The 24,584-nt window shown below is 29.9% G+C and overlaps 3 protein-coding genes across 4 annotated transcripts in view; 2 read left to right on the top strand and 1 right to left on the bottom strand.

Moving 5' to 3' along the window:
- The window catches only part of LOC105149155 (uncharacterized), a 12,828-nt gene extending 1,893 nt beyond the window's left edge, over positions 1-10,935 (top strand). Inside the window, exons 4-17 of the mRNA XM_087406682.1 lie at positions 1,167-1,826; positions 2,267-2,944; positions 3,371-4,027; positions 5,766-6,440; positions 7,694-7,786; positions 8,175-8,267; positions 8,524-8,622; positions 8,829-8,945; positions 9,113-9,178; positions 9,263-9,379; positions 9,598-9,732; positions 9,937-10,053; positions 10,284-10,737; positions 10,904-10,935. Coding sequence (XP_087262808.1) covers positions 1,195-1,826; positions 2,267-2,944; positions 3,371-4,027; positions 5,766-6,440; positions 7,694-7,786; positions 8,175-8,267; positions 8,524-8,622; positions 8,829-8,945; positions 9,113-9,178; positions 9,263-9,379; positions 9,598-9,732; positions 9,937-10,053; positions 10,284-10,422 — 3,618 coding nt within the window. The 5' untranslated portion in view covers positions 1,167-1,194 and the 3' untranslated portion in view covers positions 10,423-10,737; positions 10,904-10,935. The remainder of the gene's footprint in view (positions 1-1,166; positions 1,827-2,266; positions 2,945-3,370; positions 4,028-5,765; positions 6,441-7,693; positions 7,787-8,174; positions 8,268-8,523; positions 8,623-8,828; positions 8,946-9,112; positions 9,179-9,262; positions 9,380-9,597; positions 9,733-9,936; positions 10,054-10,283; positions 10,738-10,903) is intronic.
- LOC105149156 (Heat shock protein 70 cognate 1) lies at positions 10,904-22,420 on the top strand. Of its 2 annotated transcripts, none has more exons than XM_087406683.1 (4): positions 10,904-11,002; positions 18,488-18,732; positions 20,419-21,663; positions 21,782-22,420. In XM_087406683.1, exons 2-4 carry the CDS (start codon positions 18,528-18,530, stop codon positions 22,261-22,263), a joined length of 1,932 nt encoding a protein of 643 aa, XP_087262809.1. In that variant the 5' UTR covers positions 10,904-11,002; positions 18,488-18,527; the 3' UTR covers positions 22,264-22,420. The 2 variants fall into 2 exon arrangements, with proteins under 2 accessions (XP_087262809.1, XP_011059681.1); XM_011061379.2 differs by lacking the exon at positions 10,904-11,002 and adding an exon at positions 16,696-17,198.
- On the bottom strand, positions 22,317-24,584 carry LOC105149154 (hypothetical protein). The gene is made up of 3 exons (XM_011061374.2): positions 23,564-24,584; positions 22,764-23,302; positions 22,317-22,648 (listed from the first exon to the last, which is right to left on the bottom strand). The coding sequence occupies exons 1-3, from the start codon at positions 24,252-24,254 to the stop codon at positions 22,559-22,561; spliced, it is 1,320 nt and encodes a 439-aa protein (XP_011059676.1). The 5' UTR covers positions 24,255-24,584; the 3' UTR covers positions 22,317-22,558.

Below are 24,584 nucleotides of genomic sequence, written 5' to 3'. Positions count from 1 at the left end.
GGAGAGGGAGAGGGAGAGGGATTGATTGATTTTATTAGCTACATTAAGTATAATAATAATACTTAATACTTACAATACTTAATTTTCTCTCTCTATACTACATAAATTCTTATCTAATAATACTTTTGAATTTCATTAACCCTCTCTACTCCTAATATATGACACTAACATCCTTTTAAAACTTTGCAGTTTCTTTTCTTGTAGTAAATTATTTATTTCTTTTAGTAAATTATTGTACATTTTAAACCCATCATACAACAACATTTTCTGTTCTTCTCTTATTTTACATCTACTTATAAGTATAATTCCTTCTTGTCTAGTTTGCCCTCTTCCCTCCCCTTTTATTAACTCTATTTTATTTCTTAAATAACTCGGACATTGTCCATTTACCATTTTCTATACAAAGATACAAATATTGTATTCAATTCTTTCTTTTACACTAGACATAAAACGTAACGCCTCAAGCATGTCTTCAATTCTTGTTCTGTTGTTGCATTATAATATTATTCTCGCATGGAAAGTCGTGCGTCCATAGTCATCATTCCTCCATAGTCTCATTCCTCCTTCCTCCCTCCCCGCCCTTCTCTGTTTAGAATCATTAAATGGGGAAATAACCATTGATTTTGACTTGTTAATGACTTTTTAACGAAGTATAAATGCCGCCAAAAACCTATTGGAGACTATTCAAGATCACGATAACATATGTCAATGTCATCGGCAGTTGCTCCCTTTTCTTGTTTTATCTTTAATTTATTACTAAAAATTAAATTTAATTTATTCACTTCTATGTTTATTATAATAACGGTAACAATCGGCGTTGTAATAATTGTATAGGAAAAGTCAAGAAATATACTTTAAAATTTCGTAAACTGTACTTTTCATGACTAAATTTTATTTTCTACTCAAGATAGTAAATAATATTAATTTTAATTTAAACGTCCAAGAACACAAATCGAATGAGCAGAAAAGAAACTTAATTACTTTTAAACTAAAAAATTCAATCAATACAATAATATTTACACCTTAGTGAATAATTATTGTTTCGCTCTCTCTCTCTCTCTCTCTCTCTCTCTCTCTCTCTCTCTCTCTCTCTTCTCTCCCTCTTTTCATTAACTAAATAGTTTTTCCGAATATCTTTCTTGGCATAATCGTTATTTTCTGTTTAGTAATATATCACGACTCTATGTGGATATAATGGCACTTCAAAAAAAATCAGACAATTGGATTTGGAAACATGTTCTTAAATTAAATGATTCTATTATACAATGCAATGTAGATGATTGTAAGAAAATTTATACAATGACTAACAAAGGTGAATATAGAGTGATAATGACGATGAAAGGACATTTATACCATGAACATGGAAAATACGATGAACAAGATCGGTTAAAATGGTTAAACGACAATGACTTGATATGGCGATATTTCGATAAAGCAAACTTATACGTAGCAAATTGTAAGCTTTGTGGCGGTTTGTTTCGTCAGTCATATGTACCACTTATAAAGACGCATCTGCAAAGTCATCGTCAAGAAATAAGAGATGGTGTAGAAAAAGAAATTGCGGATAAGTCTCTATCGCAAAATTACGTAATCGATATGGACGAATTTATTGCACGATGCAAACGTTGCAATGATAAAATGGACATATTTTACGGAACAGATGCCTTAATACATCACGTTTGTTTAAAAAAGAATAAATGTTTATGGTCTGAAGATAATAATGTGAACAGAATGATACAACAGTCTACAGCTACTGAAAATGCAAATACAAGCTCCCATCATGATGATATAAATAGTCAGCCTGGAAATCGAGAAAATCAACAAAGGTAACTATTGATATTTCATTTTTTAAAAATTATTAATATATTATACATTTTAATACACATTAAAAATTTAGTAGATTACTTAATTCAATCTATTTACTTCAACGTTTATTATAATAATAAGGGCGATGTTGTAGTAGCCTACAGTAAAAAAATCAAGAAACATTTTCAAATATAAGCTTGTATCAATTTTTGATGTAAAATTTTATTTTCAAATGAAAATGTGTCAAATATATAATATTAATCTTAATCTGATTGGCAACAGAATAAATAGGAATTAACAATATAATTCTTAAAAAACTGAAAGATTCAATCAATAAGCTTTACATATTAGTGAAAAATTATATGTTTTATTCTCTTTTTTTATTCTCTTTTTCCTGTCAACTTTTTCTAAACAACGTCTCTGAACATTTTCCTTGGTTTGACCGGTATTTCATATTTAGTGACACATCGCGACACTGTGTGGATGTAATGGCAGCTCGAGAAAGATCAAACAATTGGGTGTGGAAACATTTACTTAAATTAGACGATTTTACTGTACAATGCAATATAGATAATTGTAATAAAACTTATAATACGACTTTGGATAGAAGTAAAGGTAGAATGATAGTAATAATAAAAGGACATTTATACCATGAACATGGAAAATACGATGAAGAAGATCGATTAAAATGGGAAAATGACAATGATTTAATATGGCGATATTTCGACAAAGAAGGTTTATACAAAGAAAAATGTAAATTTTGTTATGATTCACTTTCCATATCATATACACCATCGTTAAGGGATCATCTGCGACAATACCATCGTAAAAAAATAAGAGCTGGTGTACGAAAAGAAATTGCGGATAAGTCTCTATCGCAATATTTCGAAATTCATAAGAAAGAATTTAATGCATCATGCAAACGTTGCAATCATAAAATGGACATATTTTACGGAATAGATGCCTTAACACATCACATTTGTTTAAAAAAGAATCAACGTTTAAGATTTGGAAAAAAATCTGAAGATAATAATATGAACAGAATGACACAACAATCTACAGTCACTGAAAATGCAAATACAAGCTCCCATCATGATGATATAAATAGTCAACCTGAAAATCGAGAAAATCAACAGAGGTAACTGTTAATGTTTCACTTTTCTTGAGTTATTAATATATTATGTACATTTTAATACACATTAAAAATTTAATATAATACTTAATTCAATTTATTTATCAACATTTATTATAATAATGGCGATGTTGTGTAGCCTACAGTAAAAAATCAAGAAACATTTTCAAATATAAGCTTGTATCAATTTTCGATGTTAAATTTTATTTTCAAATCAAAATGTGTCAAATATATAATATTAATCTTAATCTGATTGATTGACAACAGAATAAGTAGGAATTAACAACATGATTCTTAAAAAATTGAAAAATTCGATCAATAATCTTTACATATTAGTGAAAAATTATACGTTTTACTCTCTCTTCTATCATCAACCTTTTCTAACAACGTCTCTGAATATTTTCCTTGACTTGATCGGTATTTCATATTTAGTGACACATTGGGACACTATGTGGATGAAATGTCAGCTCGAGAAACAAATAATTGGGTGTGGAAACATTTACTTAAAGTAAACGATTCTTCTGTACAGTGCAATATAGATAATTGTGATAAAACTTATACGACTTTTGATAGAAATAAAGGTAGATTGATGATGATGATAAAAGGACATTTATACCATGAGCATGAAAAATACGATGAAGAAGATCGGTTAAAATGGGAAAACGACAATGACTTAATATGGCGATATTTCGACAAAGTAGGTTTATACAAAGAAAAATGTAAATTTTGTAAGGATACACTTTTGGTATCATATACACCATCATTAAGGCATCATCTGTTAAAGTATCATCATCAAAAAATAAGAGCTGGTGTACTAAAAGAAATTGCGGATAAGTCTCTATCGCAATATTTCGAAATTCATGAGAAAGAATTTAGTGCACGGTGCAAATGTTGTAATGTTGAAAAGAACATATTTTTCGGAACAGATGCCTTAATACATCACATGCAAAAAAATCGATGTGTAGGGTATCATAACGAAGATGATAACGTGAACAGAATGACACAACAATCTATAACCGATGAAAATACAAGTTCCCATCATGATAATTTAAATAAACAAGTTCTTGGAAATCGAGAAGATCGACAAAGGTAACTGTTATGTAATTAAAATGTTAATGTTTCACTTTTTTTAAGTTATTAATATATTATGTACTACATGGGCTGAAAAGTCCCGGGATTTTTCAATAGGTGGTGCCACTAGAAAATGAACATGATTCATTTCGAGAAATTCATTTGTCACTAGTTTATGTATGAAGTTTCATGACATTTCGTTCATTCGTTTACAAGCTACAGTCGTTTAAGTGGCCTTATTTTCGCCTTCGTAAAAAAAATGGAAAAACAGGAATATCGCATCTTGATCAAACATTGTTTTTTGATGGGAAAAACTTCTGAACAATCATTGAAATGGTTGCAGAAATGTTATCCCACATCTGCTCCTTCGAGAACAACAGTTTATCGGTGGTTTAGTGAATTTAAAATGGGTCGTACAAGCACTGAAGACGCACCTCGCTCTGGAAGGCCAAAAGAGGCTACGAATGCGGAAATCGCAAAGCAAGTGCATCGAATCGTTTTGAGTGATCGTAAAGTGAAGTTGCGCGAGTTAACTGAAGCCGTAGACATCTCAAAAGAATGGGCGGGATACATTTTGCATGATGTTTTGGAAATGAAAAAGCTATCGGCACGATGGGTGCCGCGTTTGCTGACCATCGACCAAAAACAGCAGCGCTTGATGATTCAACGATCGGTTTGGCGTTGTTGCAGCGTAATCGAGGGGACTTTTTTCGATGTTTTGTGACGATGGATGAAACGTGGGTCCATACGCTTGAGTCCAATAGGCAGTCTGCAGAGTGGCTGAAAAGCCACGAAAGCCGACCAAAGCGGCCAAAAGACCAATGCTCGGCCGGGAAGGTTATGGCCTCTGTTTTTTGAGATGCGCATGGCATAATCTTCATCGATTACCTGCAGAAGGGAAGAACAATTACGGGAGAGTATTATGCAGCGTTATTGGACAAACTGAACGACGAAATAAAGAAAAAACGGCCCCATATGGCGAAGAAAAAAGTTCTGTACCATCACGATAACGCACCGTCACACACGTCCTTGAAAGCGATGGTCAAATTGGACCAATTACGATTCGAATTGGTTGCTCACCCACCGTATTCTCCAGACTTGGCCCCCAGCAACTATTATCTGTTCCCAAACCTCAAGCGGTGGCTCCAGGGAAAGAGATTCACATCGAATGAGGAAGTCATCGCGGAAACCGAGGCGTATTTCGAAGGCTTGGACGTTTCGTACTACAGAAAGGGCATTGAAATGTTGGAAAATCGCTATACCAAGTGTATCGCCCTCGAAAGCAACTATATTGAGGAATAAATATAACTTTGCACAAAAAACGCTTGTTTTCATTAAAAATCCCGGGACTTTTCAGCCCATGTAGTTACTTTAATACACATAAAAAATTTAGTATATTACTTAATTCAATCTATTTATTACCTTAACGTTTACAATAACAGTGATAAATGATGTTGTCGTAGCCTACAGTAAAAAGTCAAGAAATATTTTCAAATATAAACTTGTACCAATTTTCAATGTTAAACTTCATTTTCAAGTCAAGATGTATAAAATATATAATATTAACCTTGATCTGATTGATTGATAACAGAAATCGAACAAATAGGAATTAGACAATATGATTCTTAACTGAAAGATTCAATTAATAATCTTTACGTATTAGTGAAAAATTATGTTTTACTTTCTCTCTTCTATCAACCTTTCCTAAACAACTTCTAAAATATTTTCCTTAGCTTGATTGGTATTTCATATTTAGTGACACATCGCGATGTACGGATATAATGGCAGCTCTAAAAGGATCAAACAGTTGGGTGTGGAATCATGTTCTTAAATTAGACAATTTTACTGTACAGTGCAATATAGATGGTTGTGATCAAATTTATATAAATCGAAATAGAAAGTTTATAAATAGAATGATAACAACGATAAAGGAACATTTATACCATAAGCATGAAATATGTAATGAAGAAGATCGCTCAAAATGGGTAAATAACAATGACTTGATATGGAGATACTTTGACAAAGTAGACTTATACAAAGAAAAATGTAAATTTTGTAATATTTCACTTCATCAAGCACATATACCATTTATAAAAAAGCATCTGCAAAAACATCGTCAAGAAATAATAACTATTGTACGAAAAGAAATTGCGAATAAGTCTCTATCGCAAGATTTTGAAATAGATGAAAAAGAATTTAGCGCATTGTGTAAATATTGTAATGTTAAAAAGAACATATTTTACGGAACAGATGTCTTAAAACACATTTGTTTAAAAAAAAAACAACGTTTAATGTCTCGACAAGAACCTGAAGATAATGATGTCAACAGAATGACACAACCAAGGATACAACAGTCTATAGCCACTGAAAATGTAATTACAAATTCCCATCATGATGATATAAATAGGCAAACTCCTCGAAATCAAGAAAGGTAACTGTTATGTAACAAAAATATTAATGTTTTTTTTCTTAAGTTATAAATACATAATGTATACTTTAAGTACAAATTAGTATATTACTTAATTTACTTCGTTTCGCAATCGATAAAATACTTAATTGTAAAAAATAATAAATAAAATGCTAATTTGAGCCAATACTGATTATTCGTGTGTATATTATACCATTTATTCAAAGTGAATAACATATACGTTTCGACTTACGGTTCTCTTCAGTACAAATTTACTTAAACTATTAATTATAAAATTGCAGAATGATAAAATTGCAGAAAATTGCATATGACATAACTATTTGGTAGACGAATATAAAATGAAAATTGAGAGACACAATGGACAACAGAACATGTACTTACAAAGACAATAAATATAAATAATAAATAATAAATAAAGTAACCGAAGATAAACGATATAAATTGGAAGCATTACGTCTCTGAAAATAGATCTATATATAACGTTATGTCTAATAATTTTAATTTGTTTCATGTAAGTGAACTAAGGTTTGATTTTAACTTTTTAATTTATTCGTAATTCTACTACATAGTAAATGGAACAGTCTAATGGACAGGTACAACGTACCTTATTGGAACGATTCAATCTTGACAGTCATGTAAGTCTATTTTATTATAGTTTTTGCGGATAACTTCATGTTAGCAATTTAAAATATTTTTTATTTCCATTTGATCGATCGATTCAAAACAAAAAATCTCTTTCCTTTTAATAAACTTAGTACTTTGATGACCAAGATTAACTCGGATATCACTATTATAGTTTTTATACGTTAATAGTTTATATTCGTATGCACTATGCATTCTGCAATTTTATAATTAATAGTTTAAGTAAATTTCTCTGTACTGAAGAAGACTTTGACCGTAGGTCGAAACGTATTCATTATAATATTCACTTTGAATAAATGATATAATATATACACGAATAATTAGTGTTGACTCAATTGGCATTTTATTTATTATTTTTTAGATTTTTCTTTAGAGCCTATTGATTATCTTGTATTTAATTGTAAATTAATTGCAGCAATTACACTATATTAATTAGCATATTTTATGACAATACAAGAATAAGGCCTGATTGCATCAACGTTGTTACTTTTTAAGCAAGAACACTTAAAACTCTCTCTGTCTCTGTTTCTCTTTTGCTTAAAGTCAAAATAACGTTAGTACAACCGGGCCTTAATGACTTAAAATCTCACCGTCAATATCATATAAAATTCAAGATATGTAAAAGAAGCTGCAGATGAAAATGCAATTACAAGCTCCCATCATGATGATATAAATAGGCAAGCTCCTCGAAATCAAGACCAACAAAGGTAACTGTTATGTAATAAAAATATTAATGTTTTTTTTTCTTAAGTTATAAATACATAATGTATACTTTAAATATATTATTAGGTGTTGGAATTAATTCGTAGCGTTTTACAAGTGATGGGAAGTACTTTCATTAATGTATTTTTTAATGCTCATGTGAAATAAATAACATTCTTTCATTAAAAACGCTACGAATTAATTCCAACACCTAATACAAATTTAATATATTACTTAATTTATTTCAACGTTTCGCGATCGATAAAATACTTAATTGTAAGTTGCAATAATTGCAGCAATTATACTATATTAGTTAGCGGATTTTATAACAACATATAAAATAATAAATGACTTAAGATCTCATTGTCAATATCATATAAATGAAAATTTAAGGAATGAAGAAGGAGCTGCAGATGAAAATGCAATTACAAACTTCCATCATGATGATATAAATAGACAAGCTCTTCGAAATCAAGACCAACAAAAGTAAATGTTCTATAATAAAAATATTAATATTTTTTTTCTTAAGTTATAAATACATAATATATACTTTAAGTACATTACACATTTATTATATTACTTAATTTACTTCAATGTTTCGCAATCGATAAAATACTTAATTGTTATTAGTTGCAATAATTGTAACAATTGCACTATATAATTTTGAGTCAAACATTTAACAAATATGATTTGAATATTGCATTTATGATCAAATAATAGTAACTAATGAATATATATCAAGTTCTGAAGGAATTAACATAGATGACACAGTACAATTCCTTGATTACAATCAAGAAAGTACATATTGCTACATTCTTGGAAATCAAGATGGTCCACAAAGGTAAATATAACACTAATATCAATATATTTTATATTCTTCTTGAAATATTAATATATTCTATTATATATAATTAACGCAAATATATTGAACAATTAACATTGAAATATATAGACTTCATAAATTTGAGTCAAACATTTAATAAATATAATTTCAATGTTACATTTATATTCAATTTAAGTAATATTTACTAATGAATATGTATCAAGTTCTGAAGAAAATAACACGGATAACATAGTATTCCTTGCCCATGATGTTTCGAATGCAAGTTCTCATTATGACGGTACAAACTGGCAAGATCTTGGATATCAAATAAATCAACAGAGGTACGTGTTACTAATTTAATGTCAAGTATTAGTAATATCAAAATTCGTGACTCAAAGTTTTATGATAAAAAAGCTCTCGGAAGATTAATTAACTGTCAATGTCTGTACGAATGGATATTCAAAATTTCAAGAAAAAAACTAATGTTAAAATAATATAATATATATAGAATGATGCATCAATCCGTAGCAGCAGTAAATATGGCTACAAGTTATCATGATGAAAGTACATTTTGGTACGTTCTTGGAAATTAAGATGATTTCAATGCTATATTTATATCCAACTTAAGTAATATTTACTAATGAATATATATATCAAGTTCTGAAGAAAATAATACGAGTAACATAGTATTCCTTGCTCATGATGTTTCGGATGTAAGTTCTCATAATGATGGTACAAACTGGCAAGGTCTTGGATATCAAATAGATCAACAGAGGTATGTAAATCAACAAAGGTAAATAATACCAATATCGATATATTTTATTTTTCTTGAAATATCAGTATATTCTATTATAATTCACGCAAATATATTGAACAATTAACATTTAAATATATATGCTTCATAAATTTGAGTCAAATATTTAATAAATATAATTTCAATGTTATATTTATATCCAATTTAAGTAATATTTACTAATGAATATATATATCAAGTTCTGAAGAAAATAACACGAATAATATAGTATTCCTTGCTCATGATGTTTCGGATGTAAGTTCTCATAATGATGGCACAAACTGGCAAGGTCTTAGATATCAAATAGATCAACAGAGGTACGTAAATCAACAAAGGTAAATAATACCAATATCGATATATTTTATTTTTTTTGAAATATCAGTATATTCTATTATATATAATTCACGCAAATATATTAAACAATTAACATTTAAATATATATGCTTCATAAATTTGAGTCAAATATTTAATAAATATAATTTCGATGTTATATTTATATCCAATTTAAGTAATATTTACTAATGAATATATATATCAAGTTCTGAAGAAAATAACACGAATAACATAGTATTCCTTGCTCATGATGTTTCGGATGTAAGTTCTCATAATGATGGCACAAACTGGCAAGGTCTTAGATATCAAATAGATCAACAGAGGTAAATCAACAAAGATAAATAATACCAATATCGATATATTTTATTTTTCTTGAAATATCAATATATTCTATTATATATAATTCACGCAATAATATATTGAACAATTAACATTTAAATATATATGCTTCATAAATTTGAGTCAAACATTTAATAAATATAATTTCGATGTTATATTTATATCCAATTTAAGTAATATTTACTAATGAATATATATATATATATATATCAAGTACTGAAGAAAATAACACGAGTAACATAGTATTCCTTGCTCATGATGTTTCGGATGTGAGTTCTCATAATGATGGTACAAATTGGCAAGGTTTTGGATATCAAATAGATCAACAGAGGTATGTAAATCAACAAAGGTAAATAATATTAATATGGATATATTTTATTCTTCTTGAAATATCAGTATATTCTATTATATATAATTAACGCAAATATATTGAATAATTAATATTTAAATATATAGACTTAATAAATTTGAGTCAAACATTTAATAAATATAATTTCAATGTTATATTTATATTCAATTTAAATAATATTTACTAATGAATATATGTCAAGTTCTGAAGGAAATAACACGAATAGCATAGTATTCCTTGCTCATGATGTTTCGGATGTAAGTTCTCCTTATGACGGTACAAACTGGCAAATTCTTGGATGTCAAGAAGATCAACAGAGGTATATGTTATTATTTCAATACGTCAAATATTACTGATACAGATATCAAAATTCGTGATTTAAAATATAATAAGAAAGCTCTCGAAATATTGAGTAGCTATCATTGTCATGTTACGAATGGTTATTCAAGATTTCAAAAAGAAACTGACATTAATAATGTATACAGAATGATGCATCAATTCGTGGCAGCAGGAAATGTGGCTACAAATTTTCATAATGACGATACAAATTGGCAAGCTGTTGGATATCTAGTAGATGAGCAGAGGTATGTGTTATTATTTCACTATGTTAAGTATTACTGATGAGAGAGAGGAGAGGGGGAGGGGGAGGAGAGAGAGAGAGAGAGAGAGAGAGATTGAAATTCGCAACTCAAAGTTCTAGAGTGAGAAAGCTCTCGAAAAATTAAATATCAATGTTATATTACGAATGGCTATTTAAGATTTCAAGAAGGAACTAATGTTAGTAACGTGCATAGAATGATGCATCAATTCGTGGCAGCAGAAAATGTGACTACAAGTTCTCATAATGATACAACTTTGCAAGCTCCTGGAAATCAAGAAAATCAGTAAAATCAAACCTCATTGATGTATAGATGTCATTTTCACTTTTTGTTCTGCTTGTATAAATATAAATTTAGAAAATAACAATTTTAAAAATAATCTCTGTATTTATTTTTAGAAGATTTAAATTCTACATTATTACATTTTCGAATATTTACAAAAAGCAGTGAAATCCCTAAAAAAACCTTTTTAAAAAAAGAAAAAATTTACGGCAAGTGCATAAAAAAAGATATTGAATACATTCTTCTTAATAAAAAACAGATATGAAATAAATGTAATTAGCCAAGAATTTTACGCAAGATAAATAAGATAGACTAAAAGTATTAGGTGTTGGAATTAATTCGTAGCGTTTTACAAGTGATGGGAAGTACTTTCATTAATGTATTTTTTAATGCTCATGTGAAATAAATAACATTCTTTCATTAAAAACGCTACGAATTAATTCCAACACCTAATAATTAAAATTGTCAACTGGATTACAGTAAAGAAAAAACTTGGTGTGCCCGAGTCACATTAATTGCACTTCTGTGAATATATTATCTCAAAACACATCATTTGCATTATAAATTAAAATATAAAAATAAGACATATGTATATAGACATATGTATATAAATGTAATATATATATATATATATATATATATATATATATATATATATATACTGTGATATAGATTGTGGGACATGAAATATACTCACAAATAATAGATATGATATAAATTATGATATAAATTATATGGAGAAATAATATGTAATAATATTGATTTAGATATAACAACATTATAGATATATTTACAAGATTAGTAAGCAAGTATTAACATCTTTTCTTTATTGAATTATTGTTTCCATGTATTGTGTATATTTGCAAAATATTGTATATAATAATTTTTTTAATAATTCGCAAATAATTTCCGTACTGTTTAAACATATTGATCTTAGAATATTACGTTTTAATGCGACCCAGGCACTCCAAATTTTTTCTTTACTATAATCCAGTTGACAGTTTTAGTTACTTTTAGTCTATCTTATTTGTCTTGCATGAAATACTTGCGTTAATTACATTTATTTCATATCCGTTTTTGATTAAAAAAGAATGTATTCAATACCTTTTTTTATGCTATTGACGTAAATTTTTCTTTTTTAAAAAGATTTTTTTGGTTATACACAAATCAATATATACAAGTCTTAACACTCAAAGCGACCTTTCTAGCACAAATTGGCACAAGAATCATTCTGTCTTTGTTTTTTACTGATTATTGAACAAGAACAGGATGATTCTTATATCAATTTGTGTCTCTTGCTGGAAATATTTTTAAAATATTGCTGCAACATTGCTAAAGTAATATTGTAAAAAGAAGTCTTCTCAATGTCTCTGCAACATCGTATTGCAATATTCAACGTTGAAATATTGCAGTAATGTTGCTACAAGTTTCTGTGCTATACGGGTTTTTACATCGTTCATCTCTCTTCTTTTTTTCCTTCCAAAGAAGGAAGGATGGAAGGTATAAAATTCAACTAAAAAGAATCAGCTAGATTTATAGTAAATAAAAAAATTTCTATTTATAATTTTATATATCATGATACTGTGATTTTAATGTAATTTTAACATGTATCTCATTTTTTATATTTGATTATTTAAATATTTAATTTTTACCTCACATAATGAGATTACAAATCGAATTTTATTCTGATTTTTTATTAAATTATGCCATATGATTTAATTTAACAAGTAGATTGTTAATCCAATTTTGGCAAAATTGTTCACAACAAAATTTATAATAGCTGTTTCAATTTAATGTTTCTACAATATTTGGAATTTTTTCTGCGTTTCCCAATCAGCAGATAATATTTTTTAAATGTTTCTTTAAACGATTATTTCTTATTAATTTTATATTTTTTATGATTCGTTTTCAAAATTCATTAATTTAACATTCATTTAATGTTTATTAAACATTATTTTACATTATAATTTTTAATATTATAATTAAATAAATGATTCAAAAAACATTGTTTAAACGTTTATTTAACGTTTATTTAATGTTTATTTTGAATTTCTTTTTTATTTTAAATAATTTTATTTCAAATAATGGTTTGAAAAAAACATTTTTTAAACGTTTATCTAATATTTATTAAATGTTTATTTAACATTAATTATTTATTTGAAATAATAGTTTGAAAACATTTTTTAAACATTTAATGTTTATTAAATGTTTATTTTAAGTTAATTATTTATTTGAAATAAAGGTTTAAAGAAATATTTTTTAAATATTTGTTTAACGTTTATATATTATAAAATGTTTATTTTACATTATTTATTCATTTAAAATGTGATGATAAGAAACATTTATTTCACATTTAGTAAATGTTCATTTCACATTAATTATTTGTTTGAAATAATAGTCTAAAGAAACATTTATTTAACGTTTATTAAATCTTTTTTAAACGTTTATATGACGTTTAATAAATGTTTGTTTTTTTTGTTATTTATTTATTTAAAATTATTTAAAAAACATTTATCTATTATTTAATATTTATCTGACGTTTATTATAAATATGTAAAAAATATTATTTTCTAAAGTTCAAATTAAAAAACTGATCGGAATAATAAAATAATCACGAAAGAAAAGTTAACATAATTGCGTTAAGTGTATGACCATATATGGCCAATAAGAACTATGTGCACCGAGAGTTATAAGTGGCAGATAAGATACGAAACTCATAATTCTGAGATCCCAGATTCAAAATCTGGCCGGTAAGTGAAAAAGATTAAAATATAATTAAAAATTAGAAATTAATTAATAAAATTAGTCATCTAAAGTTTTTATTGTTGATAAAAAAAATTAATTAAAAAAAGATTCTAGATTGTTATTTTTTTCTAATTTTGTTTAAATAATTTTAACGTTAAAGAAATGTTTTCTTAAACGTTAAATAAATGTTAAAAACGTTAAACGTTAAAAAAATGTTCATTTAAACATTAGAATAAATGTTTTTTAAAAAGAGGAGACTTAATCCATTATTTTTAACATTTTTAAAAATGTTTTTTAAATATTTTTAAAACCATTTTTAAAAACATTGTCTGCTGATTGAATTAAGGAATAAAAGATTAAATGTGTCTATATAATATAAAATACTGCCAATATATTGCTAGATAAGTTATAATTGCTGATTGAGATCATCGAAATTAGATAACAGAAAATTGGTACTTATAACGTTTTCTAATTATCCGATTTGATAGAAATCTTGATAGTAATTTATATTCCTCTGTTGATAAAGAGTTAAATGTATTATTTGTTGCTATTTTATTTAGATGGCGCTGGAAAATTTTATTACGTATGTTATCTTCGTAAGAGCTATTTTTATCATACGCATTCAATAAAGCTTAAATTAGTATCGCTTGGAATATTTTACGACGATCTTTAAATAGATTAGTAGTGTTTTATACTTCTTGCCAAATGGTTTTTTTTTTAACCGAGTTGAATCTATCAAACGCCCGTCGAATAATAATGCAAAAAAGTGTTTAAAAATATAAATTTAATTAACTTAATTTAATATATTTTATTCGCTTCATTTCCAGATGCAACATATATTTAATATGATTTAAAGTGTAATATTATTTATCGCAATCTTAAAATTCTCTTTGTAATGATAAAAAAGCTGAACTAACTTTGATAAATATTATATAGTCTTGTATAGTGTCTTGTATACATAGAATTTAGGCATCTGTTCTTAACAGTGTCTTTGCATTGTCGTTAAAAATGATAGAATAGGAGCCTTTTAGTTCTATTTTCATCGAGACGAAAATCGATATATTAAAATAAAAACATCAAAGAAGCAAAACGAACATTTTGGAGAAATAACGAGACTCCTCGCTTGAAAATGGTTTGACAAATCTCTTCTAGAATGTTTAGAATATTCTTTAAATGTGTTAGAATGATGTCACGCGTACTCTAAAAAAAAGCGCGAATCATTGCAAATAATCATGAACGTTGCATATGATGCAATTTCAACGCTGCATTTCGTTATTTATTGTAAATGTTGAAAATCTATATAGTATACGTAACGTACAGTCTGTTCGCGTTGTTTAAAATCCATAGTTAATTATAGTATTGGCCCATAGTTGGACAAAACTGTAATTCAATTAACAATTACAAATTACAATGTAATTCTTAATTCAATTAGTAATTATATTTCATAATTATTAATTGAATTAAGAATTACATTGCAATTTGTAATTGTTAATTGAATTACAGTTTTACACAACTCTGCTTAAAATTATTAGGTGTTGGAATTAATTCGTAGCGTTTTACAAGTGATGGGAAGTACTTTCATTAATGTATTTTTTAATGCTCATGTGAAATAAATAACATTCTTTCATTAAAAACGCTACGAATTAATTCCAACACCTAATATTAAAAATTTTTACATCTAAAATGAAATAAATATTGGGATAAGGAAAAGTCCCTTTATAAGTTAGTAAAAAAACCTTTCTCCATTAATACATATCTTCGTTAAAAATGATTAAAATTTAAATTAAAAAAAAGTATTTTAAAGCTTGAAATTTCTACCTTCGAATGATTGCTACATTTTTTGAATTTATGTGAGTTTTGTAATTTTTACATATAGAAAACTACGAGCTAAAAAAGATGAAAAATTTTCTTTTCACTTCGTAGATCTGTAGTGTGCTTAAAAAAAAAAAAATTAAGCAAATTTTCAATTATCTATCGCAAAAGTTTAAAGTTTTCCCTACAAAATCATTTTTTAAAAATGTTCCCATGATTTTTCATTCCTGAATCATGTATTCGTGGATTAAGTAAAAAGGAACATTTGAACTTTATTGCTCGTAACTCCGTTAAAAATCGTATTGCAATTAAAAATTTTTAAAGCTGAAACGTTGCTCTGTCAAATGATGTAATTGCCAATTTTTTAAAACTAGAATATATGGGTTGATAAGTATTTTTATCAACTAATAAAGAGACTCTTTCCCAATATGTGTCCCGAAAGTTTTTGTCAATCGCTTTTGTGTAGATAGAGCAGACTAAACTGAGTCGAAAAGTCCTCTACTATTTTGCAATTTTCGCAATAGTTAACTAGATATTAATTACTAAAAATTGCTAAATATTGATCCTGAATAATTTTTTCAAATACTATTAACTTTATAGAAAAGCTGCAAGAGATAAAAATCATTAATTTTCTTTTTCATAAAGTTCTAAGAATTTTTTCAGAACTTTTTAATACCGTATTTTCTCATGTTAATATTTGATAATTTTTAATAATTAATATCTTGTTAACTATTGCGAAAATTATAAAATGGGACTTTTTGACTCAGTTTAGTCCGCTCTATCTACACAAAAGCGATTGGCACAAACTTTCGAGACACCCTGTATATTTAGGTATTGAAGAGAGATAAAACGCAGATGTTAAGTGCAAAAAGTGCAAAAGTTGCAACGCAAATAGATCTTAGATTTTTAGTACTCGCAATAAATAACAGAATGCAGTCCAAGTATATTTTGCAAAAATATAAATTTTTATTTCATCAATAAGCCGCAATTTCTCGTCGTGACGAAATACGATTCGCACGAAGCTAATTTTAGCCGTGAATCTTCTTAGCGACCAAGTTCTTCTTAGCGATCTTCCTACGTTCTCTTTACTTCTATCTCTGTCCCACTCGCGTAGCGCGCGCGCGCGTCAATGGAAGCTTCTCGAATGATCTCGAGGACTCGCGCCGTGATTGGTCATTTGCAGAAGCTTCTCGAAGCGGGCGATTCAGAGTATTAAAAGCGCGTTGCGCGGCTCGCGTCATCAGTTTCGCAACGAACGCGACGGAGTGTATAAGTGCCATAAGTGGCACGAAGTGTCGACTTGCAAATCAAATCATCGAAGTCTTAAAAACGCTATTGTTAGGTGAGTATTGAAATAGTGTTATTTAATTGTGAGGTATATAAATTGTACGTCGATTGTTTCTCAAAAATTCACATCGCATCGGTAATTTCTGCTGGAATTATAGAAACAGTATATACATTTTTGGACAGTTTTTTCTCCGATATTGTTTCTGTTTCTTATCTGTAATAATGTAAATTCGTAATTTTCTTACGCACAAAAGCGAAATTGTGTGACTCGGGTGCAATTAATAATCGTGGAAAAAAGAAAATTACTTCCGAGCGACGACTTTTAATTGGCCGGTATTTAGTCGGTTCTTATTTCAAGGCCATTTTAAGTAATGTCTTAAGATGTTAATACGATTTTGTAATTAACTTACACATTTAAAGACATTTTAAGACTGTACTTAAACGTATCTTAAATATAAGATCAGACTATTATAAGAATATCGGTCGCGATATCCAAGACATCGTGATTTCCAGAAAAAATTATGACGCAATAATCAAGTGTCAATAAAGAACAAATTACCTCAGGGAAGTTTTAAGTTAATTTTATCTTCTTATGGCTCATTACGAAACACGCTGCGCAATACGTGTTTTCGTAAAAGCGTTTTGGCAATCAATATTAAAGAAATTCGACAGGCGTAATATAATATAATACAGTGAGAGCAAAAAGTATTCGTACAAGGAAATTTTTTTATAAAAAAAGTCTTATTTGTAGAAAATAAACATTAATTAGCAATTTTATACAATGAATACATTCTGTTTTAACATATATAAATGAGCTTCGCATGTATTTCTGATTTTATAAGCTAAATTTTTTGTCTGTATGAATACTTTTTGAGCATCCAAACAATGGAACTTTTAATTTTCGCTTATTTTTCAGATGATATATTTTCTATAATTAATACACATCTTTTTGGCATATAATTTTAAGAAACATACAATCTATTTTATACTTTATGAATAAACTGTTAATTACCAGCAAGAAATGATTACCAATTAAACATCGAATCGACGTCAAATTGGTGTTAAAATCATCGATATTGATTCGACATCAATTCAATGACTCATTTCTCGCTGGATAATATATTTAATTTTTTAAAATAAAGTTTTTTTAAAAAATATTTTCTAAATTTTCTGTGCACCAATACTTTTTATACTCACTGTATAGCATTTATTGCGTCGTTATTTTGGAGCACAGCTTGGGATTCGCTCGAGTTCGAGCAATTTCGATCGCTCGAGGTCGAATCAAAGTTTTTTTTTATTGCAACGTTCATACAATATAATATGTATCACATTATTACATTTCAGTGATTACCGTCGAAACAATTAAAGAGAAGATATTCTAACGATGTCGAAAGCACCGGCAGTTGGAATTGACCTGGGCACCACGTATTCGTGCGTGGGTGTCTTTCAGCATGGAAAAGTTGAGATCATCGCCAATGACCAGGGTAACCGGACTACACCAAGCTATGTAGCCTTCACCGACACCGAGAGGCTGATCGGCGATGCGGCGAAGAACCAGGTTGCTATGAATCCTAGCAACACCATCTTCGGTAAGTCTGATTTATTTTACGTCTAAGATGTTTTTCACCGCTTTTGCGTTGCAGTTACGTTGGAAGGTGACCTGGTAAGACCATTGGATGCTTTATCTGTTGCACCGTGTTTTTGTTGATTTCGACTTTCGGAATTAGTTTAATATTTAATTGTGGAATTGTTTCAGTCTTAAATTATTCTTTATTATTGATTGTAAAATATACATTAAAAAATACATTAAATCTCTTAAATTCATGGATTTTTTGGAATGTAAAATTTTTGAAAAGCTGATGCTAAAATATGAGTGAATATTTGATTAATCAATAGCGATTTTAATTCTCTATTGCATTACTTTAATATTTACTAATAGAATGTCTCAATATTAAGTTGAGTCATTATTCTTCGTTATCGATTGCAAGAATGATATATTGATTGAATTTTTTTACGTAGATTTTTTTTAAATGTGAAAGTTTTGTTTAAATTTTTGAAAAGCTATGTTGTTATAATATGAGAGAATATTTAATTGATGCAGCAGTGCTTTCAATTCTTTATCACATTACATACTTTAATATTTAATTCGTGCAATTGTTTTAAAATTTATTATCCTTCATCGTTATACTAATTGCAGGACATATTGGTTGAATTTTTTTCATGAATTCCTTGAAATTTCCTTTTAAATTTTTAAAAAATTGATGCTAAAATATTTACAAGCAATTTGGCAAGTTATGTAGCAATATTTTGCGGTTTCGAGGCGAATTTATGAAACCTTATATTTCTTTTTTTTAAGACGAATTGTACGTCATTTTTAAATTATTCGACCTTGATTATTGATCGATAGAACACGAAACTTTCCGTGCTTGGGAGTTAACTTATCTCAATCGTGTTTTACTGCAGTTTTACTTGCAGTGACCTTGCATGGCGCGCATGTCCTCTATGTATTCGTTCGTAATATACGCAATGTTTCTCCTTCCTCCAACCATCTATCCTTAACATTGTAGCTGAGCGTTCTGACGTTTACCTATACATTGTAGTTTTATGTAATCCTAATTTGTGTGCAGCTACCAATGTCATCCAGATTTTACGTTGAACCGTAAATCATAATGACTCACTGGACTTGTTTGTTGCTTTCAATCTCAGTTGCTTATTTAATTCATTATGCAACGACCAAATATATATGTATACGAATATTAATGCACAATTAACAATACAGATCTTGTGTACATAAATATATATATATATATATATATATATATATATAAACATTTAAAAAATATTAAATTAAAATACATAAAAATAAAAAAGTATATAAAGATATATATATTTTTAAATATATTTTTAAATTTATTATATATTTTTAAAAAATATATATAAAATATTATAATTATATAACGTCAGTTTTCGTACGTATTATATTTTATATATTATAACATGTGCGATAATTATTTTACGAATTTCTTTGGATCTATTTTCACGATTATAATAAAATTTACGATAGATTATATTTCTTATATGATTTTTTTTACATGAAATTATCTTCGTACAATCTGTTTTTTTGGCTTGGCGCCAATTCAACAATTCGCAACCATTCCTTTATAATCCGACACAATTAGCAGGATCCTCTTCTTCATTTCATCGCACTATGCTTCTAAAAAATAATTTTTCAAGGAACAGACAACTTATGAATCTCTTATCGTTTTTCTCTAAAGATGCAAAGCGTTTGATCGGTCGTCGTTTCGACGATACGACGGTGCAAAGCGACATGAAGCACTGGCCGTTCACGGTGGTCAATGATGGCAGTAAACCAAAGATCAAAGTGTCTTACAAGGGTGAGATGAAGACTTTCTTCCCCGAAGAGGTGTCCTCTATGGTCTTGACGAAGATGAAGGAGACGGCGGAGGCATACTTGGGCAAAACTATAACAAATGCCGTCATCACTGTGCCGGCTTATTTCAATGACTCTCAAAGACAAGCGACAAAGGATGCCGGCGCTATTGCTGGCTTGAACGTTCTCAGAATAATAAACGAACCCACAGCCGCCGCGATAGCGTATGGTCTCGATAAAAAGGCTGCAGGTGAAAAAAATGTTCTGATCTTTGACTTGGGTGGTGGTACTTTTGACGTGTCGATTCTGACGATCGAGGATGGTATCTTCGAGGTGAAATCCACGGCTGGCGACACGCATCTTGGTGGCGAGGATTTTGACAACCGAATGGTGAACCATTTTGTGCAAGAATTTAAGAGGAAATACAAGAAAGATCTGAGCAGTAACAAGAGAGCTCTGAGACGCCTAAGGACTGCTTGTGAGAGAGCGAAGAGAACGTTGAGCTCGTCGACGCAGGCGAGCATTGAGATCGATTCATTATTTGAGGGGATTGACTTCTATACATCGGTCACTAGAGCCAGGTTCGAGGAGCTCTGCGCTGATCTGTTTAGAAGCACTCTCGAACCCGTGGAGAAGGCTCTTAGAGATGCGAAGATGGATAAAGCTCAAGTTCACAGCATCGTTCTAGTCGGTGGCTCCACCAGGATACCAAAAATTCAGAAACTACTTCAAGATTTCTTTAATGGCAAGGAACTGAATAAATCCATTAATCCGGACGAGGCTGTTGCTTATGGTGCAGCAGTTCAGGCGGCCATTCTGCACGGCGACAAGTCTGAAGAAGTCCAAGATCTACTTCTGTTGGACGTTACTCCATTATCATTGGGTATTGAGACCGCTGGCGGCGTTATGACCACCTTGATCAAGAGGAACACGACGATACCAACGAAACAGACCCAGACGTTCACCACATACTCCGACAATCAACCGGGCGTGCTCATTCAGGTCTACGAGGGAGAGAGAGCGATGACGAAAGATAATAACATCCTTGGCAAATTTGAGCTGACGGGTATTCCTCCAGCACCTAGAGGTGTACCGCAAATCGAAGTTACTTTCGATATCGACGCCAATGGTAAGTTATAATACAGCAAACATTGATAGCTTCAAGTCGAAAACATCATTGTTAGGTTAATTGTTACAATGTATTTTATATAACGTTTTCAATTTCTCATATTTATTTCATTTTGCAGGTATATTGAATGTCTCTGCGATCGAGAAATCTACGGGCAAGGAAAATAAGATCACGATTACCAACGATAAGGGTCGCTTGTCGAAAGAAGATATAGAGAGGATGGTGAATGAAGCCGAGAAGTACCGATCGGAGGACGAGCAGCAGCGGGAGAGGATTTCCGCCAAGAATGCTCTCGAGTCATATTGCTTCAACATGAAGAGCACGATGGAGGACGACAAAGTTAAAGATAAGATCGAAGCGTCCGATAAAGAGAAAGTTCTTTCTAAATGCAACGAAGTCATCTCCTGGTTGGATGCCAATCAATTGGCGGAGAAGGAAGAGTTCGCCGACAAGCAGAAAGAACTGGAAGCTTTATGCAATCCCATTGTCACAAAACTATACCAAAGTGGTGGAGCGCCTGGTGGGTTCCCTGGTGCTGGCGGAGCAGGAGCCAATCCTGGTGCTGGTGGCGCTGGACCAACCATCGAGGAAGTTGATTAAATGAAATGACGAACTCCTGTTCTTCTTTTATTACAATTACATTAAATTTCGTATCATTTAATTTTGTTTCACATTCAACACTTTATCGTTGACTTAAGTTCAGTAAACTCATTTCAGTTTACTCTTTGCAAAAATAAATTTTTTATTTTCTAAGATATTACGAGCTGTGTTAATGTAATTGTATTGTATTATATAGTAATAAGTTTGTTATAATAAATTAATTTATTAATATATTTAATATTAATTTTAAAAAACTATGATGTTTTTTTAATCTCTTACCGCAATAACATTCCGCTTAGCGTTTTCTATTGAATTGCGCGTCTGGATTTTCAGGTCGATAAAATTGAACGAGGATTATTAGATAAGTGGTAATCACTCCGACGAACTGCAAAATAGAATATATAATAAAAAAATAAATTTTCTTCATTTAATTCCTATTTATTAAAATTTGAAAGAAGCTAGTTTTATATAAATTTTGCCGAATTAAATTGTGTACTCACATTGTTGAGCAGAGCATTGTTCATTTCGAAGAAATCGCAGGCTGTAAATGCTATTCGATGCTGTTGCAGTTGAATCGAAAAATCATTGACCTCGTTCCTGACACAGTCTCGATCCAGGTTTTTGCGTAAAATATTTTCCATGACAACGTAGTTCAAATTGTAATTGCTGCTCCGATTAGAATTTTGCTCGCCATCCGGTCCTTCCAATGGCGGTGGTACCTCTAGATTTGATTGATTCCTCGCACCATTCAGCTTATCAAGATTCGTAGGCTTGCAATTCAGTACAATCGCGTATATACTTATCCCAATCTTGTCGGATTCTTTACACGCGAGCGTGCAAATCCAGCACATCAATCCGAACTGCATGGCGTACAGAATCCAAAGAATATTATTTATCACTATGAATGCATAATTTTTTTCCACGACACCCATATAGATTCTAAATAGAGTAGCTACAACCATAGTGAAGCAGTTCGCCGAACAGAGGAGGAGATGAAAGCCATGAATATCATTCACCATGATAACGAGATCACAGATACCTACACAATATAACTTGTTCAACAAAGTCTTGAGTCAATATAATTATTTTCATATTATAAAATTACATTTCATATATATATATATATAAATATAAACAATGTTCTACAATCTATTACGTAGCCATAAACGACGTTTCAATTTTTATTAAAGTTATCTTCAGTGTGTTAAATAGATAATGAATTTATGAAGAACCTGTTAAAGCTCATTAGTCCTTATTTACTTTCGCTGACAAAAGATAATATTTTTAAGAAAAAACTCACCGGTATACAATTCTCTGATGCGTCTAATCTTGAGCGCGATCCACGGTGCACCGAATAGCTGGTCCAGTTGGTCGATCAATTCATTTATCGTTTGAAATCTACGATACAAAACATAGACGACAACATCAAAGACAAAACTATTGATCAATGACTGGGCTATCGTATAATAAAGCAGCAAGTCGGACGCAAAAATGTTTTCAGGACGCGTAAAATAGTAATACAGGGCGTGCACGATCAGAGACAAAGGGCCGCAAGCGAATATCATGAGAATAGCTAGCGTTTCTACATTTTTTATAGGCCGATCATTCATAGGGATTTCCTTTCTGATCTTCTGGTCTATCTCCTTTATTCTGTCCATCAACTCCGGCCACTTGTCATACTGTCTGATCCCATGATAAACGTAGTAATACGCCGATACATAGCACATCACCTTGTTCATGTAATACATGATCTTGAATATGTCACTTTTGAAGACACTACCGAAGGTGAAGAAATCTATTGCGCCGTACGCTACGATAACGGAACACACAGCCAAGTGAACAATACGTAGCGTTATTGTAATAGCTTTGGGACACTTTCGCGGACGTGCAATGCCGACACCGAGGAGCCAAGAAGTGTACGATATCAGACGTAAACTGTGCTCTATTGAGGGCGAGTTGTCTTCCATTTGCACATGAATTTCTTCCTCCATTTTCGCCTTTTCTTGCTAGTATCTTCTTCCTAATTTCCAACACGTTTCGCAATAAGCGAGTATGTTAAGTTGCAAATGATTACATTGAAGCTTTTTGCGATACAGAATATTTTGGAGAAAGAATAATAAAGTTTGTGTAAAAGCGAGACACATTGATAAGTGTCGTTTTCCCTGATGTTTCACGTAGAATAAAGAACGATATATTACTTCTGTAACATTAATGAAGTTTAGATTGCGTGCCATTAACTGTCCTTCATAAGCGTAACGCGGTTTTAGTAAATTAAATGAATCTCCTTAGGCGAAGAGAGAGAGGAACGACGTATATTAACA

This window comes from Acromyrmex echinatior, chromosome 5 (assembly GCF_024713525.1).
Source record: "Acromyrmex echinatior isolate Ae372 chromosome 5, ASM2471352v2, whole genome shotgun sequence".
In the NCBI taxonomy this organism is placed as follows: domain Eukaryota; kingdom Metazoa; phylum Arthropoda; class Insecta; order Hymenoptera; family Formicidae; genus Acromyrmex; species Acromyrmex echinatior.
This window is presented reverse-complemented; position numbering and strand designations above follow the sequence as displayed.

Bases quoted from the DNA above. Each gene is read 5' to 3' on its own strand.
- LOC105149156 (XM_087406683.1), top strand. From the start codon at position 18,528: ATGTCGAAAGCACCGGCAGTTGGAATTGACCTGGGCACCACGTATTCG. The intron at 18,733-20,418 runs GTAAGTCTGATT...TTTTCTCTAAAG, and splicing joins TCCTAGCAACACCATCTTCG to ATGCAAAGCGTTTGATCGGT. The intron at 21,664-21,781 runs GTAAGTTATAAT...TTCATTTTGCAG, and splicing joins TTTCGATATCGACGCCAATG to GTATATTGAATGTCTCTGCG.
- LOC105149154 (XM_011061374.2), bottom strand. From the start codon at position 24,254: ATGGAGGAAGAAATTCATGTGCAAATGGAAGACAACTCGCCCTCAATA. The intron at 23,303-23,563 runs GTGAGTTTTTTC...TATATTGTGTAG, and splicing joins CATCAGAGAATTGTATACCG to GTATCTGTGATCTCGTTATC. The intron at 22,649-22,763 runs GTGAGTACACAA...TCTATTTTGCAG, and splicing joins ACAATGCTCTGCTCAACAAT to TTCGTCGGAGTGATTACCAC.